Source organism: Fusarium odoratissimum (genome assembly GCF_000260195.1).
Source record: "Fusarium odoratissimum NRRL 54006 unplaced genomic scaffold supercont1.7, whole genome shotgun sequence".
Classification (NCBI taxonomy): domain Eukaryota; kingdom Fungi; phylum Ascomycota; class Sordariomycetes; order Hypocreales; family Nectriaceae; genus Fusarium; species Fusarium odoratissimum.
Window position 1 is genome coordinate 1001037 of NW_022158693.1, and position 15725 is coordinate 1016761.

General features: G+C 48.9%; 4 protein-coding genes across 4 annotated transcripts; 3 read left to right on the top strand and 1 right to left on the bottom strand.

Moving 5' to 3' along the window:
- The first annotated feature begins 169 nt into the window (after positions 1-169).
- Positions 170-4222, top strand: FOIG_05623 (uncharacterized protein). The gene is made up of 2 exons (XM_031204323.1): positions 170-917; positions 963-4222. Exon 2 carries the CDS (start codon positions 1838-1840, stop codon positions 3914-3916), a length of 2079 nt encoding a protein of 692 aa, XP_031066152.1. The 5' UTR covers positions 170-917; positions 963-1837; the 3' UTR covers positions 3917-4222.
- Positions 4223-6707: 2485 nt separating this feature from the next.
- Positions 6708-8846, top strand: FOIG_05624 (uncharacterized protein). The gene is made up of 2 exons (XM_031204324.1): positions 6708-7365; positions 7418-8846. Exons 1-2 carry the CDS (start codon positions 6795-6797, stop codon positions 7807-7809), a joined length of 963 nt encoding a protein of 320 aa, XP_031066153.1. The 5' UTR covers positions 6708-6794; the 3' UTR covers positions 7810-8846.
- On the bottom strand, positions 7833-8747 carry FOIG_05625 (alkylated DNA repair protein alkB like 6; the record flags this gene model as incomplete). Its single annotated transcript, XM_031204325.1, has 3 exons — positions 7833-8198; positions 8240-8512; positions 8565-8747. 3 exons carry the CDS (start codon positions 8745-8747, stop codon positions 7833-7835), a joined length of 822 nt encoding a protein of 273 aa, XP_031066154.1.
- Positions 8847-9648: 802 nt separating the features above from the next.
- FOIG_05626 (uncharacterized protein) lies at positions 9649-15507 on the top strand. The gene is made up of 3 exons (XM_031204326.1): positions 9649-14104; positions 14155-14381; positions 14436-15507. Exons 1-3 carry the CDS (start codon positions 10300-10302, stop codon positions 14988-14990), a joined length of 4587 nt encoding a protein of 1528 aa, XP_031066155.1. The 5' UTR covers positions 9649-10299; the 3' UTR covers positions 14991-15507.
- Positions 15508-15725: the final 218 nt, after the last annotated feature.

Sequence of the window (15725 nt, forward strand, 5' to 3'; positions counted from 1 at the left end):
TGATCGAATAGACTCAAGAATTCCAGCAACGTTGGATGTCAATGCTAACCCGACCTTATCATCCAAACTCTCAAACACTCTTATCTGCAGTTTTAATGTGCTGGGTTCTGCGTTTGTCACCCAGGTTGTTGGTTGATGATGCCTGTAGTCTAGTCATGTCAGTGATGATCACGTGCAAACGAACTAGTACCCAAAGCAACGAACTTCAACTTTACCATTGAAGACAAGTTTTTTTGTACGACACCAGACACCAAATGATTTTTTCTTTCTGCTTTTCTCCATAACTGGAATAACTGGAAAATTGATGGCATGTCCGGCCCTCTCGTGGCTGAACGACTAAACAAGATCGTCCCCAGAAGCTGCCAAACTAGAGTTGTTCGATATCCTTCAACCTTGACCAAATCCGGCGATCAAAGAGGACGGCCAGACCGGACCTCAGCCATCTAGATCCTCGCGGCATGGATCTTCTGGCAATGAGAAATGAATTAGGATTCAATTGCGGCTTGACGTAGCAAAGGCTAGTAGCGTTGAAGAGGTCGACCAACACAACACCAGCAAGTGCTGAATCCACATGGAGAGCCAGCTAGCCACAGGTATGCTGGGCCAGAGCCACGATACCGCTATTCTAGTGTTTCTACTCCATCGTGGATCCGATCTAAAGGCAAAGCGTTTTTGGGGGATTTGGAATATGACCTTGTTGTAGATCCAGTTTATCTGGTTTGGAGGATGGAGATCTCTTGCAGGGACCAACTAGAATCTTCCCCAGACACATTCACTTGGAGACTCTGGCAAGTCGCTTCTGCTCCTGCTTTCTTTAGGTATGTTAGACTCTACATGTTCTATCACTCAAGATTGACATGTCACGAGGGTATGACAATTTTGGATCTGTATCAACATCATGGTCACAGGCGATATGAGTGGGTCATGGCTCGGCCTCGCCTCGTTCCTGACTCTTCAACTAGGACCTATTGTACCTGCATCAGAAGCTGCAGGAACAGGCGGGAGAGCTACAGGCCCCTAAAGACGCCTCCGAATCCATTCCGAGAGCCGACCGCCATCGGTCACGTCTGGGCCCTTGGCGTCTCCACGTGCATCAAGATTCACCTCTGAAGTCTGTTACGCTCGAATGATTGTCGTAAAATCGGCCTCCCGCGCCTCTTCGTCTCTCACTCTGCCGACTAGACTCAACAGATCAAGCCACTATAAGGAACTCAACTCGTCCACTTCGCGATCTACGCCCGAATTAGCAAGAGAGGAGCTTACCCAGCTGAGCTGTTTTGGATAGTCTCGTCCTTAGTAGAACTGGCCGATTGATACTACCTTCGAGTTTGGCGTGTGTTAGGCGCTTAGTGGCGTCTGTCTATGACTCCCGCTTTGGGAAGGGTTGTTCTTGTTGTGCCACGAGCTCATCGGTGTTCACTGGCGTCTTTTGCATCATGATGTTATTCAGTAGATTTGTGGCATTGTGGATGAGCACGGGGCTTCCGGTTCCTGAGTCTATGGCTGACATGACTGAGTTCGTTAAGTTGATCGAGAGGCGAGGAGATTTGCCTTAGTAGTCATGGAATAATCGCAAAGGATAAATATCCTCGAATCCCCCGTACCATAAACAGTCTTTTCTCATCATCCAACAGCAGCTTCTCAAGCAATCAGGTTACTCTCACACTCTCTTCTTCGGATCGCATTCTTTCTTTTACTTGCCCTGGGGCACCACTCTCTTTAAACACCAAGACTGCTTGCAACGTCACTGAGGCACCGGATACACGATATCACTTACAACAACCTCGACAGCTATTTGCAACTTTCTGTCCTCTCATTTGATAACAACAACAAAATCATGTACTCTCTTAGAACCATTGTCGCTGGTGCGACTATCGCCTTGGCTGGCATTGCCCAGGCCACCCACATTGACTACCCGCCTTGTCTTGACCCTTTTCAGCCCTATGTTTCATCTGGATGTTACATGGATGGCGTTGAGGGCCATATGGGTGGTGCACTCATCTACCGCTCCGGTCAGAACCAGTACAACATGACTGTCGAGAAGTGTGTTGCCGAGTGCAAGGGTAACGGCTTCCGATATGCTGGTCTCAAGTACTATGGTGTCTGTTACTGCGGTTCCACCGTTGGTGGCATTCAGCTTCCTGATAGCCAGTGCAACTATCCCTGCACTGGTGATAAAACCGAAACTTGCGGTAGTGACAATGCCTTCTCCATCTGGCAGGATCCCACTTTCAAGCTCACCAACCTTGGAGGAGTTGTTACTCAACTTCAGGGAACTGTCCAGTCTATCGCCGGTTATAAGCCCAACGGTTGCTACACTGACAACTCCTCCAAGGGCCGCGCTCTGACCTGGCCCATGGATATTGATGGTTCTCAGATGACCCCCACCAGTTGCTTGACTGCCTGCGCTGACCAGGGCTTCCCTTTTGCTGGTCTTGAATATGGTGGTGAATGCTACTGCGGTAACGTCCTGGCCAATGACACTGTCAAGGCAGATGTTGGTGACTGCAACGTTCCTTGCAACGGTGACAAGACCCTCCTTTGCGGTGGGCCTAGTCGTTTGAGTGTCTACGTCGCTGAGGATCTGCTTTCTCTTCAGCCATGTGGCTGGAAGCCCAGCAACTCTGCCTCTGCCTCGGCTTCCGTTTCTCTCTGGTCATCTACCTCTACCACTTCCGCTACTACCTCAAGTGTTGCTACTTCCAGCTCTTCAAGCACCAGTTCTGTCGTTAGCTCGTCCACTACCAGCTCGGTCTCCAGCTCCAGATCGGTTGTCACCAGCTCTTCCACAACCTTGAGCACTCTGACCAGCACTACTGGAAATGGACAGTCTTCTACCACGGGTCAGCCTTCTGGGCCTTCTGGTCCTTCTGGTCCTTCTGGTCCCTCTGGTCCTTCTGGTCCCTCTGGCCCTTCTTCCACTACCAACAACCCTCCTGGCCCCTCCAACCCTTCTTCCACCAACGGCAATGGCCAGTCTACCACCAACAAGCCTTCCACTACAACCACTACTTCCTGCAGCACCACTACTGGTCCTGCTATGTGTACTTCTACCGTTGTTGTGCCCAACACCTGCGAGTACAAGTGTGGTAACTGGTGTGCTCCGTCTGTCCCTGACTTCCAGGATCAAAACAGTTGCCAGACCGCTTACAACAACTGCGCCAAGAACATTGCTGCTTGCTTCCAGAACGCTGGCTGGCCCGGCGCTCTGAACTGCTTCGACTTCTCTAAGTGGTGTGATGGTGTCCAGGGCTACTGTGCTTCTTCTTGCTCCCGTGGTCGTAGCTGCAACAAGCTTGGCTGCATCAAGAACAACGCTCCCACTGGCGGAAACAGTGCCTCGACTACCACCAGCGTCTATCCCTGCGCCGTCACCAGCGCTTCAACCACTTCTTCTGCTGCTGCCACCTCTTGTGCTCCTCAGCCCACCAACATTTGCCAGCAGCCCAGCTCCAACATCTGGGGCTACGGTCCCGGCAACCCTGTCGGTGGTATTGAGCTGCCTCTTGTTGCCTGTAACGACTTGAAGGGCGACTTTTCTCAAAACCCCTTCAAGCTTTACACCAATACCAACTCCAATTCTTGCTCTTCTTATCGCCGCAACCAGCAGTCCAGCGCTTGTGCCGACGCCTGCAAGGCTCAGTACAACGCTTGTGTCGGTACCTATGTCCAGAGCTGCAAGAAGCTTAACACTCGCAGTGATAGCAGCAACTACTTCGACAAGCGATCTCACTCCCACTTCCACAAGCGCGCCCTCGAGAAGTCTGGTATTGAGCCTCGCTTCTTCAACCTATTCGGTAACGACCAGTGGCAGAGCGCTCAGAACAAGTGCTCCATCCAGTATGCTGACTGTCTCTGGGAGAACGCCAATGTCAATTTTAGCAGCCGCTGCCAGAACTTCGGCACTGGTCTGTAAAGGATGTTCGCTCAGTGATCTGGAGTTTCGGAGATCGGTGGTCAAAAGCGGTGGCGGTGTTTGGGTTCGAGCATAGGATGGGAGATCTGGGTTGTACTTTTCGGTTTCGTGTTTACTACTGTTTTCACATACACTCGCTTGGTTGTTGTTTTATTGGTTAGACTATCGTTCGCTAAACAGAAGCTGCTTTGTTTTGATAAGCCAACTCCTTCTCTTCTCCTTACTTCGTGAACTTGATCATAACTCTCAGCAAAATTCTCTGTCTGTGTTCCGCGTCCCCATTTTCACAAGCTTCGAGAGGCAATAACGTCCGTCACCCAAAGACTGGCCACCCCCACAGACCGGCCACCTCACTTTTAACCCAGCCACCCAATTTATATATACTTTAAACAGTCACAACTCTACCAATTTAATTCCAATTAATTTCAAACTAACGCCAATCAATTCAGAATGCCTTCTTTTACTGAAAAAGATATGAGCGCCGCTCTCCAGATGGTTGCAGAGGGTATGTCAGTGAATAAAGCAGCCGAAGCTAATGGCATCAACCGTTCAACGCTCCAAGGTCGGATCAAAGGAAGTACAACACCAAGAGAAGCCCAAAAACCTCGCCAAAAGCTCTCTGATATTCAGGAAAAGCATCTGCGAGACTGGATTATTATTCAGGCTGATTTAGGATGCCCTGTATCACATCAGCAAGTCAGAGAGTTCGCCAGCAAGATTGCCGTCCGCAACGGCTTCCCAGAAGGCGTCGGAAAGAACTGGTTACAGGGCTTTTTAGGACGAAATCCTGATATCAGGACTTTAAAAGGCAAGAAAATTGACTCTGATCGATATCAGGGAGCTTCTTCTGAACTGATAAAGGCATTCTTTATGCTCCTGATGATGCCGGCGATACGCCTAGTCAAGCAGGGGAACAGATACAACGTCGACGAAGTTGGAATGATGGAAGGAATAGGAATGAACGGTCTATTCCTTGGTCATCAGTCGAAGAAGTCAGTACTTATTCGTCAGCCTGGTTCTCGTGCCTGGATTACAATTCTCGAGTGTATCTCAGCAACCGGGAAAGTCCTGAGACCTACAGTCATTTTCAAGGGGAAAACAGTCCAACAACAACATTTCCCTGAGGATTTAGACTTCCTAGATGACTGGGAATTCGCCTGTAGTGATAAGGGCTGGACGAGTAATAAATTGGCATTGGTTTGGTTGAGAAAAGTCTTTATTCCATCGACGCAGCCCGAGAATCCAAAAGAACCCCGTCTTCTTATTCTTGACGGCCACGGAAGTCATGTTACAGAAGAGTTCCTTTGGGAATGCTATGATAACAATATATATCTGTTATTTCTTCCTGCTCACGCTTCCCATGTCCTTCAGCCACTAGATGTTGCTGTTTTTGGTCCCCTAAAGAGGGCATATCGTCGACTTCTTTTAGATCTTGTTTCTGTCGCTGATGACAGTCACGTCGGCAAGATTACATTTCTATACACTTACGACAAGGCTCGGAGAGAAGCTATCACGAAGTCCAACGCGATTGCCGGCTTCAAAGCCACTGGACTGTGGCCTGTCAATCTGGCGAAGGTCCTGATGAACCCGATGGTCACAGAGACACCTTCTCCCGCTGTCACAGCGAATTTGCCGGCTAAAGAGCAGCATTCCAGTCTCCTGAAGACTCCCCAGTCGTCTGTACAGCTTCGGCGAGCTCTAGACCTAGTCCCAGCTTCTGCAACTCAAGATCCGACTATCAGGCTGCTGTTCAGGAAGATTGGCAGTCAATTGGACCGTCATAACTTCAATATTGAGCAGCAAAATAGACAAATAAGTGTTCTACAGCGGGAAAATGAAGAAAATCGACCAAAAAGGCGTAAAAAAGTTATCTATAACCCAAATGCTGAGTTCGCAAAGATTCCAGCGATCAAGAAGGCTCGTGAACAGATGTGGAGGACTTTGCAGCCAGAAAGAACGGCAAATAGGGTTAAGAAATTAAAACTTGAGGACCTTTGTACTCAGTTTCATCTAAATATTCACTGACTAAATTTTTATTTAATATAAAAAATGTGGTGTTGAGATAATTAGTTAATTGATCATGATATCCGGTTCTTGGTGTTTTGGTCGGGGTGGCCGGTCTGTGGGGGTGGCCAGTCTTTGGGTGACGGACGTTATATTTGAATTAAGAGACTATTTTTGCAATAAGTTGCTGGAGTGGATAAGTGTCCTTTGGGTATACGACAGGATGTCAGGAGTAACTTATAACACTCCCTTCCTTCGATTTATGGCATTGTTTCAAAGATAAAATGCTGTCCAATGTAATGTTTTCACCAATACGGTGTAGATATCCACCGAAGCCTACGACGCTCAGATTTCGTCTCTCTAGGGTAAGCTATAACAATTTCTAAGGTCCGCTTATCTTTGGTATCATACTAAGTTGACAGAAACTGTATCATTGAAAACAGATGCGTTGCTCTGTATGGCCTCGGAAACAAGAACCCCCTCTTGGTTGGACAATAATTTCATCCCGTGCCGACATAACTATTAAAAACTGTACGAACGTTCAATCTCAGTTCAGAGACCAAAGACCAGAGCATAATTTAAACTGGGAATTAACTAACCATTGACATATTAATTCATAATATGGCTTCGACCTACAGTTTTTAATATACAGTACTGTAACGATAACGAGAACTGCCTTACTTAAGGCAAGTAGGTATATTCAACATGAGATCGATGCACAGTGTAAAATGTACATAAAATAGAAGTTGATACTGTACAAAACACGCGTTTGATAAGGTAAAGGTAGCCAATAGCCAACGAACGTGTTTTGAAGAACCTCACCTTGTCCTTATAGATCAAAAACATCGGCGACCTGAAAATACCACCGAAGGTAATGGAGGAGATTCTGAATAAAGTGGCAGATTTGGCGTCAGCTTTATCTCCAGCTCAATGGTGCCAGAGTTTCTTCACACTTTCTGCCGCTCTCGTTTTAGCTCTACAGGTTCTCCCTCGAGATGTCCGTAGGGCTATGATGGACTATGGTCCTCGAAGACCTAAAGACGGAAAGTCCAGGAACAAGCAAGAAGACGATGAGAAGCAAAGCTTCGCAGGATTGAGATCGTTCTTGAAAACCCTAACGGAATATGGGCAAGTGCCTCACTCGTGGTTTTTGCACTTCTACATCACCTCAGTATCTCTGTCAGGCTTTTGGGCCTGGCAATATTTAACGAGGGGATCGGTGTTGAGGATTATTGCTACGTGGCAGGACAGGGCTGGCAGATCATCGATGAGCCTAGAGCAAATATATATCGCATGGCTGCTCATGGCGTTGCAGGGTTCAAGGCGGTTATATGAGAGTTTGTTTGTATTCAAGCCAGGCTCGTCACCTATGTGGTTCATTCATTGGGCACTTGGTGCTGCATTCTATGCCGTTATAAGCCTCGCTGTCTGGATCGAGGGTTCCAGTACGCTACAACCCTGTCACAGTTGGTCACCAGAGACACTGACAAGTTATAGGTGCAATTTTGTCATGTTGGGATTCTCCTAACCAGCCCCTTAAAATCCCACGGAGGTTGCTATCGGCTGTTCTATTCTATTTCGTTGCATACTTCAAGCAAAATCAATGCCACAGACATCTGGCCAGCCTCAAGAAGTACACACTTCCAACGGAAGGGTGGTTCAAATACCTCGTCTGCCCCCACTATACTGCTGAGTGCATTCTGTACCTTGCAATTGCCTGGATCGCTGCGCCTCCAGGCGAGCTATTCAACAAGAGTATCCTGACTGCTGTGGCGTTTGTGGCCGTGAACCTGGGCGCTACGGCAAAGGGCACAAAAGCATGGTATGAGAACAAGTTCGGCTCAGACAAGGTAGCTGATCGATGGATCATGATCCCACCTGTCTACTAGCTTTCTAGTCACACCTGAATCTTTCATCGTTTGAGGAAGATGCCAAGCTTGTTCGCGACTTTTGATACCTGAAGAACATCTCGATACGTCAGGCTTGTGCGAGTTTGACGAATATTCCGACCATTGGCGTATACACCGGGAGAACGGAGAAGATCCCAGTTGGCAACAGTTTCGGCACTCAAGTCAGCATCCTCTTCGATATCAGCAATCCCATGGAGATATTCGGTATACAGCTCGTCAGTTGTGACGAGTAAACTACGGGGTTCTTGGAGGATCCTCCAAGCAGGTTCGGGATCAAGAGCGCCGTCCTCCTTGCTGCGATGCAGGTTCAGGCATAGGCTGGCTCCAAGGCTGACGGTGGCCACAACTGGCCAGTATGCCGCGCCATCCTGTATAATATAAGTACGAAAGAGAAAAGAGGGTGTATCACTTGATGAATACTCAACTTATGTGGCATGATACCAATACCAGGTGGATACTCATTGATGAGGACATGATTCGGCTTCTTGTGAGGACTTCTTTCGAATACGTTCGCTGCTGAGGAGTCCTGGGATGGCATCGAGAGCAGACGGGATATGACTGGGTCTTGAAGCCAGGGAGGGAGGGGAGCTTCAAGGAGTTTGTTGTTGACGAGATCCGAAGGCCAGGTCTGAAGACGCCGTTTTGTAAGCTGTTTCCACCTTGGTTTGGGAGCGCTTGATATCTAGAGATGGTTGAGTTGTGATCGGCTATTATTTGTATTGCTGAATACAAACCTTGTCCAGAATGTTCTGCTCTTCTTGCTCGGTTATGAAGTTAGGAATATAGTACGCCGTCTGAGGTAGAGTGTTAATTCTGGCGTGTTCCAGCGAAGGAGGTAGTAAGACATCGTCTTTATCCGTGCTTGGCAAGGCAGAACTTGATGAATCCATCACGATCTTCTTGTTATTACAGCACATAAAAGGTCAGGCGCGATTCTTTGACTTTGATAAGCTGTGATTCCACACGTCGAGGGTTTGATGTTGTGCTAGGGCCAAGATCAGCGAGAGAGGGAATTGTTAGTGGTTGAAGTTGCTTGGAGTATCCAGGCAGAGACGGTGGAGATCCTGGTACAGTTAAATATGGGGCAAAGGGACTGATGAAACTAAGCCTAGCTCGAGTAAAGTCTCCATACACGGAACCTTGAATATCTACGAATTATTGACTGCCCAGAGGTATAGTATTAAGGTAGGTAGCACAAATAAGACACAGGAATCTATATCCCAAGCAATCAAGTCCGAGCGAATCAAATCATGAAGAGGGATTGAACATTATGCGCTACTGATTCAACAAGCTGATTGTTATAAGTCCTCACTGGTAAGTCAATCGTATCAAGGTGTCATCTTGGAGTTCCTTGCCGCAGGGGGGGGATGAGCTAAACTAAAATGGGTGCCTACCTTGGGGTTCCTTGCCTTTACGGATCGTGGATGGTTAATTGCATGAAAGATGGTTCAATAGATGGCACAAGTACGGATACTGTACCTTTTAACTTAGGTACCTACCTACCTTATGTCCTTAACGTAAGAGAACAAGAGAGTTACTTCTTATTACACTACGCACAGACTCAATATACATGTCACACGGTCCAAAAGAAAAGCACATCTATTTTCTGTCATGTTCAAATTAAATAAAGCCAATCGTTTCTTTTTGGCTGTGCTAGTTCAAATTGCGGTCTGGGTCTTTATGTCTGACCGGACAAGACCAAAAGACAGTACGAAGTGAGGCTCAGCCAATCATGTTTCATCTTTGAGACCGGGAGCCTTGCTCGGGCATTTGCTTTTGAGTTTCCAATTCTTCCACTCTTCTCTTTCACTTCGCACTCATCCTCCCGTCCCGTTTCAATCTCAATTTGGGTAAAAGGCCCGCCCATAGACGTCGTGGTCCATCATCGTTCTCCCAAAACCACCATTATTACACTGTAACTCTCCCCATAAACAGGCTTTCCGGTCAGACTCAGCCCAGGCTAGGTGCCTACAATTATCGATCTCCGCTTCTAAATCGACGGATACCTAACTCAACTTCTATTGGACTCAAACTCAACCGGGCTTAATCTAACCAACCTGAGCTGAGCCTCCACTCCCAATCCCAATTCTATCTCCAATCCGAAACCAACCACTCACTCGCTCTCCTTCTTCTTCACCTTTACTCACCTACCTACCATATTCTATTGCTAAACCACTCCGACCGCCCGATTTCTAGATATTCCAAATTGCTCCTCACGAATCAATCCTTCGCCTTTTCGCGTAGCCTTTTTTTTTTCTTTCTTTTTTGCCCCCATATCGCCTCTGCTGATTGACTGCGCTCGTATTCGCCTCTTTGGTTCTCGTCTTTCTCGCGCCCGACCGTTGCTTTTCCTCTTGGCCAAGTTCATAGGCATCAACGCCAGCGCGAGTTCATCGCCCCGTCAACTTTTGTCTATACCATCATCACCAGAATGGTGGTAGTCGCTAGTCGTCCTCGCAGGTAAATGTCATGGATGCGCAGAATGCTGCCCAGTCCGACCAGACGAGGCCTGCTGGCGACTCACCTCAGCGGCCTGACTCAAAGCCCGATACTTCAAAGTCGACTCCGCCGCCAGTAAGCCCCAAGCCTTCTGAGCCCGTTGACAAGGAGAGGGAAAAGGACAAGGACAAGGACGCACGACGGAATGCGAATTCTTCATCTGCTGTTGACCAAGATGCGTTGGAAGACCGCGATTCAGACGCCGAAACCATCGTATTGCCTGGCAAGGATGGCCATTCCCCGTCAAAGGCTCGGAAGGTAAGACAGGAGGACAGAAGCGACGGTGATGCCGATGGTGATAACGATGGCGACGCACCCAAATCTTCAATCAAGGCTGCTGGTTATCGTCCAGAACTTGAAAAGAGTTCATCGTCAATTCACGCTCGCGGTGATCCTGTCAAGAAGAAGCGCATTTCGTCGGCCCACATCGAACGCGAGAAACTGTCACGGGGTAAAGATGCGGCTGCTTCCAGTGGCTTGAGCTCTGCACCAGCGTCTCCACCTCATCACCGGCAGCAGCAGCGTCGCCGATTTGCAGATGACACGCATTCATCTTCCGACTCTGAACATTCTCATCCCCGACCTGCCAAGTCCATTCGCGAGAAATTGAAATCGGGTGAAAACACAGCATCACATAAGCGCAAGAGTCTCAAAGTCGAGTCCGACGACGAAGGCGAGAGCCGCAAGGTTAGGCGGCAACGAACAACCAGCGCCAGCATCGATTCAGGTCGCCCGCAGAAGGAGCACAAGCCTCTCTCAGCAAAGTCACACCATGATTCACAGAACCGTTCCATTTCACCACAGGCTCGATCTCACCGAAGGAGTGCATCCTCCCAGTTACCTGCCTACTCCTCCAACGGCCTCGGCCACAAGAAGAGGCGACTGCCTCCTCCGTTGCACGCCACTGACTATCACTCTGACGACTCATCAGCAAGTGGCAGTCCTCATCCTCGCAGTTCTAAACTACGTAACCTGGCAACGCCTGCCGCCGACACAAATGCCTCCCCTGCAAGGATGGCTCCTCATAAGAAGCATCTCGATGCCCACGGTCAGACATTACTCGCTCGCGCCTGCGCTCGAGGAGAGTACGAGGGGGCCAAGACACGCCTTACCGAGAGGCCTGAGGATCTGAACGTAGCCGACTACGCGGGAAACACACCTCTTCAGATTGCAGCAATTAATGGATGCGAAGACATCGTCAAACTTCTGATCGACGCTGGATGCAATTTGGATTGTGTCAACTACGACAAGGACACACCACTTCTCGATGCGGTCGACAACGGCCATCTGGGCGTTGTCAAGTTATTACTAGACGCAGGCGTTAATCCTAGAAAGGCCAATGTGAACGGGGAAGAGCCAATCGACCGGGTGAGCGACGAAACAGACAACGCCGAGGAGATTCGAGCCGCACTCATGGCTGCAAGGAAGCGAGCAGGAGATCGGAGGCGCACCTCAGAAGAACATCACTCCCACCAAGATCAAGATACGAGGGACTCGCATGCGCCAGATAGCCCACGCCATTCGCCCGTTACAAATTCCGGAACAAGTCGAAGAACAGGAACTGTACGCGCAACAAAGACGAGAAACGATCTACTGTATATGCCCCTCGACGACAAGACACTTCGACAGGCTGCGGGGCGAGGTGATGAGGAAACTGTCGCACGCATCTTGCAGGTAAAGGAAGGATATAATGACCCAGCTGCTATGGTTGCCGCGGCTCGAGGTGGCCATGACTTGGTAATTCAGCTGCTCCTAGGCCTTGGAGGTGCTAATCCTGATCCCCGGCCTATTTTCAACGCCCAGCCTGAATTCGCGACGCCAATACTAGCAGCAATCGGGCAAGAGAACATCAAAGTCATTGAGTTACTTTTGGAACAGGCTGGATTCGATCCCACACGAAGGTACAGAGGAGAAACATATTACGAGATTGCCCGACACCGGGCAGGTCCAAACTGGAAGGACGAAGAGCATATGCTGAAAAACGCCTACGACGAGTTTAAGAGGAGCGGAAAGAAGACAAACTCTCGCCAGGAACAACAAGATGAAGCTTTGCGTGCCCGACGAGCAAAGGAGGAGGCCCGACAGCATAAAAGGAGCCTCTCTAGTCCCGAACCGAAGAAGAAGTCAACCACCTCTAAGCTTACGAGCCCTAAAGAGAAACGGAGATCCAACTCAATCACGAACCAGGGAGATGAGGGTTCAAAGCGTGGCCCAGGACGACCCAGGAAAGACGATCCCGTCCCGTCTATTAATATCTCAGACCGCGAACAATCCCCAACTATCTCTCAGAAACAGCTCAAAGCCAAACATGCCGATTCAGACGCTGCCGGCGTATCGTCGGAGGGGGAAACACATAAACCGAGGAGGAAGCTTGTGTCTAAGGGGGAGCTTCGAGGGGAACGAGAGCGGCAACGACGCGCTAGTATGGCTTCGAACGCTTCATCTTTCAAAGATCACCCAAGTAGCCCCCATGAGCCAAGGCATGAGGAGTCAGGTGACAAACACGATAAACACGAAAAGAACAGAGTCGAGAAACTATCCGAAAAGTACCATGATCGCACCAAGGCTCTCAAAAGGGACGAATCCCGGGATCGCTTGTCTGTGTCGGGCGACGGGTCGACTAAGAGGCATCGTGCCAGCATCACACCTGACCGACCCAGTAATGGCGACAAGGATGATAGCGAGGTCCCACCCAAGCGACGACGACTTGATAGCGAGACAAAGGAGAAACGACCTAAACAAGTTTTATCATCTGACGAGAGACCTCGAAAATCCAGCAATCTTCAAGACTCTTCCAAATCGTCCTCAAAACCCAGTCATAAAAAGCACGACGAGGAGAAACGCGATAGGCGTGCCGACTCTCACCGTGCAGACACCGACCGAGCCAGTAGTGTTGAAAAACAGATTCATGTCAAGTCAGAGGAGACTGACGTGGAGATGAAAGACGCCGATTCTATTAAGGCTGTGTCAGAGTCGGAACTGCAAGCGGCTCGAGCTAAGGAAGCCGAACAAGAGAAGCAAAAGCAAACCGATGAGGAGGCCAAGAAGAAGGACGAACTTCGGAAGAAGCATGAAGCACGCAAGAAAGAAGAAGAACGTAAGCGAGCTGAGGCTGAAGCCGCGAGGAAGCATGAAGAGGAAGAGGAAAAGAAGCGAAAGGAGGAGGCTGCCGAAAAGGAGAGACTGCAAAAGGAACTAGAGGAGCGTGAAGCTGAGCGCAAACGCAAGGAAGAAGAAGAACGCCAGCGACGAGAGGAGGAGGAGAAGAAGCAACGGCGCGAAGCCGAGGAGAAGGCGCGTCGAGAAGAGGCAGAAAAGCAACGTATCGAAGAAGAGCGAAAGAAGAAAGAGGAGGAGGAACAGAAACAGCGAGAGGAAGAGGAGAGGCTGCACCGTGAGCAACTCGAGCGAGAAGCGGCCGAAGAAGCTCGCCGTCAACACGAGGAAGAAGAGCGCAAAGAACGTGAGCGACGAGAACGTGCGCATCGTGAGGATATGGAACGCAAACGAGCGGCACGCGAAGCTGAACAGCGACGATTCCGTGAGGAGCAAGAACGCATCCGCCTCGATAAACTGCCTCCCCTCCTACGATGGCTCGATAAATGTCCAAACCCCAAGCTTCCGGTCCTTGCCGAGAAATTCAAGCGGATTCAAGGCTGCCGATACGATACAATTCGACGCGAAGCCAACGGCACAGCCGAGGGTCGTGAGCAGTGGGTGCTTAACACACATGCAGCTCTCCTTCTTGGCGAGAAGGACCTTGACCTCTCTCGGTGTAAGTTCATTAATCAAATTTGTTGAGTTAGCCACTGATTGTTTCTATAGATACTGCATGGGAACGCGCTCCCGTAACTGAACTAGCAAAGTTGTCTTTATGGCGCGTTGAATGGCGTCTTTACTCTCTTCTCGATGACAAGCTGTGGGATCTCGGTCGACAACTCCCCGAATATTACGGTGACGAGGATCCCTCCGAATTAGGTTTTGAGACAAAGCAACGACTAAAAGCAGAGGCTTGGGAGAAATTCTTCAATATGGACATGTTCTTTGTTAAGGTGAATATCAGCCACTCAAATATGCGAAAATGCGAAAAGCTAACATGATAACAGGTGTCGGATCTTATGTATACTGTCCCCAACATACCACATCTTCGTCATATTCGTCTCGAAGTTGAATATAGGGAACTTCTGGAGACAGAAGCACAAAGCAGGGGATGGGGAACATGTCAGAAGTGGAAGCAGGATCCGGATTCTGCTCGGTACAACAGACTTGCTCCACGATGCAAGTACTATCACAATGGCGCGTTCGTTGGCGAGGATAAACCCCAACTCGCACAAACAAGCAGTACACCTTTCCTCGACAAGAAGGTTCCTCGACGCGGACTGGTGCAAGTGTTCCCAGACGACCCAGATTATACTAGAATATGCCTAGAACAAGGTCTAGAGCATCTCATCAACGGCCACCTTAGCCCGCCTCTTGTCAATGGCATTCATTCATCGCCAATGAGCCAGAAATCAATGGCATCGGGAGGACCCCCTATAAATGGGATGGTCAAAGCTTTGACGCCTGGTTCGACTTCAGAAAGCTTGACGATATCAAATGCTGGGCACGAGACTCTTGTAAACGGCATCAACGGAAACACGAACGGAAACCCAGCCCACTGACAGTTAGTGTCTCCAACAAGCAGCTGAACATACTTTGTTACATTATTGCGCCGAGTTTTCTTTGTTAGCATAATGATCATGGGTGGCGCAGATACAGTATAGGGCTATGGCATGGATTGTCACTTTTCTCGACAACTGGGGATGGTGGTTGCTAGATGGTAAAGTTTTCCTCATGAGCATTGGATCGGAATACTATACAGGCCTGTTGTACGAAGAGTTGGCCAGCGGTTGGTTGGATGATTGTCTTTGAAAGATTAGCAAATGACGGGGGTTGTGCAAGGTGTATTGCGTTGTTGCTGTTATGAATGAAGCATGACTGATATCTTTATAGAGAAGCAAGGGGAGGGATACTCGGGGTAAAGTCTTGTCTTGTCCTGTTGGTAGACAGACTCTGGTCACTGCATCTGACAGGCTGTATGCAACAATTAACGAAACTTTTTAAAAACACCAAAAACCATCACTTTATGAGAACAATACCGACTGACTGATTAATTAATTCCATTCCCTCAAAACCTAGGTCGTTTATGCGGTACTGAGCGTTCAACGTAAATGGTTTAGCATGTCCACCTGGAGGCAAACTACTAAATCAAATATCTGATTGGCTGCAAGAAAGCCAAACTGGCTGACGTAGGTGTGGAGCAGGTTTTTCTGTCGTGCCCCGCCATTTTCAACTTTCTTTGCAATTTATCACCAAAAGTGCTTTTACACCACGAATTGGGCCACGAACGCGAGATC

What these genes read in the sequence shown, in the direction of transcription:
- FOIG_05623 (XM_031204323.1), top strand. Translation starts at nt 1,838, where the DNA reads ATGTACTCTCTTAGAACCATTGTCGCTGGTGCGACTATCGCCTTGGCT.
- FOIG_05626 (XM_031204326.1), top strand. Translation starts at nt 10,300, where the DNA reads ATGGATGCGCAGAATGCTGCCCAGTCCGACCAGACGAGGCCTGCTGGC. An exon ending in GGACCTTGACCTCTCTCGGT is followed by an intron (nt 14,105 to 14,154) that starts GTAAGTTCATTA and finishes TTGTTTCTATAG; the next exon opens with ATACTGCATGGGAACGCGCT. An exon ending in TGGACATGTTCTTTGTTAAG is followed by an intron (nt 14,382 to 14,435) that starts GTGAATATCAGC and finishes ACATGATAACAG; the next exon opens with GTGTCGGATCTTATGTATAC.
- FOIG_05624 (XM_031204324.1), top strand. Translation starts at nt 6,795, where the DNA reads ATGGAGGAGATTCTGAATAAAGTGGCAGATTTGGCGTCAGCTTTATCT. An exon ending in TGTCTGGATCGAGGGTTCCA is followed by an intron (nt 7,366 to 7,417) that starts GTACGCTACAAC and finishes GACAAGTTATAG; the next exon opens with GTGCAATTTTGTCATGTTGG.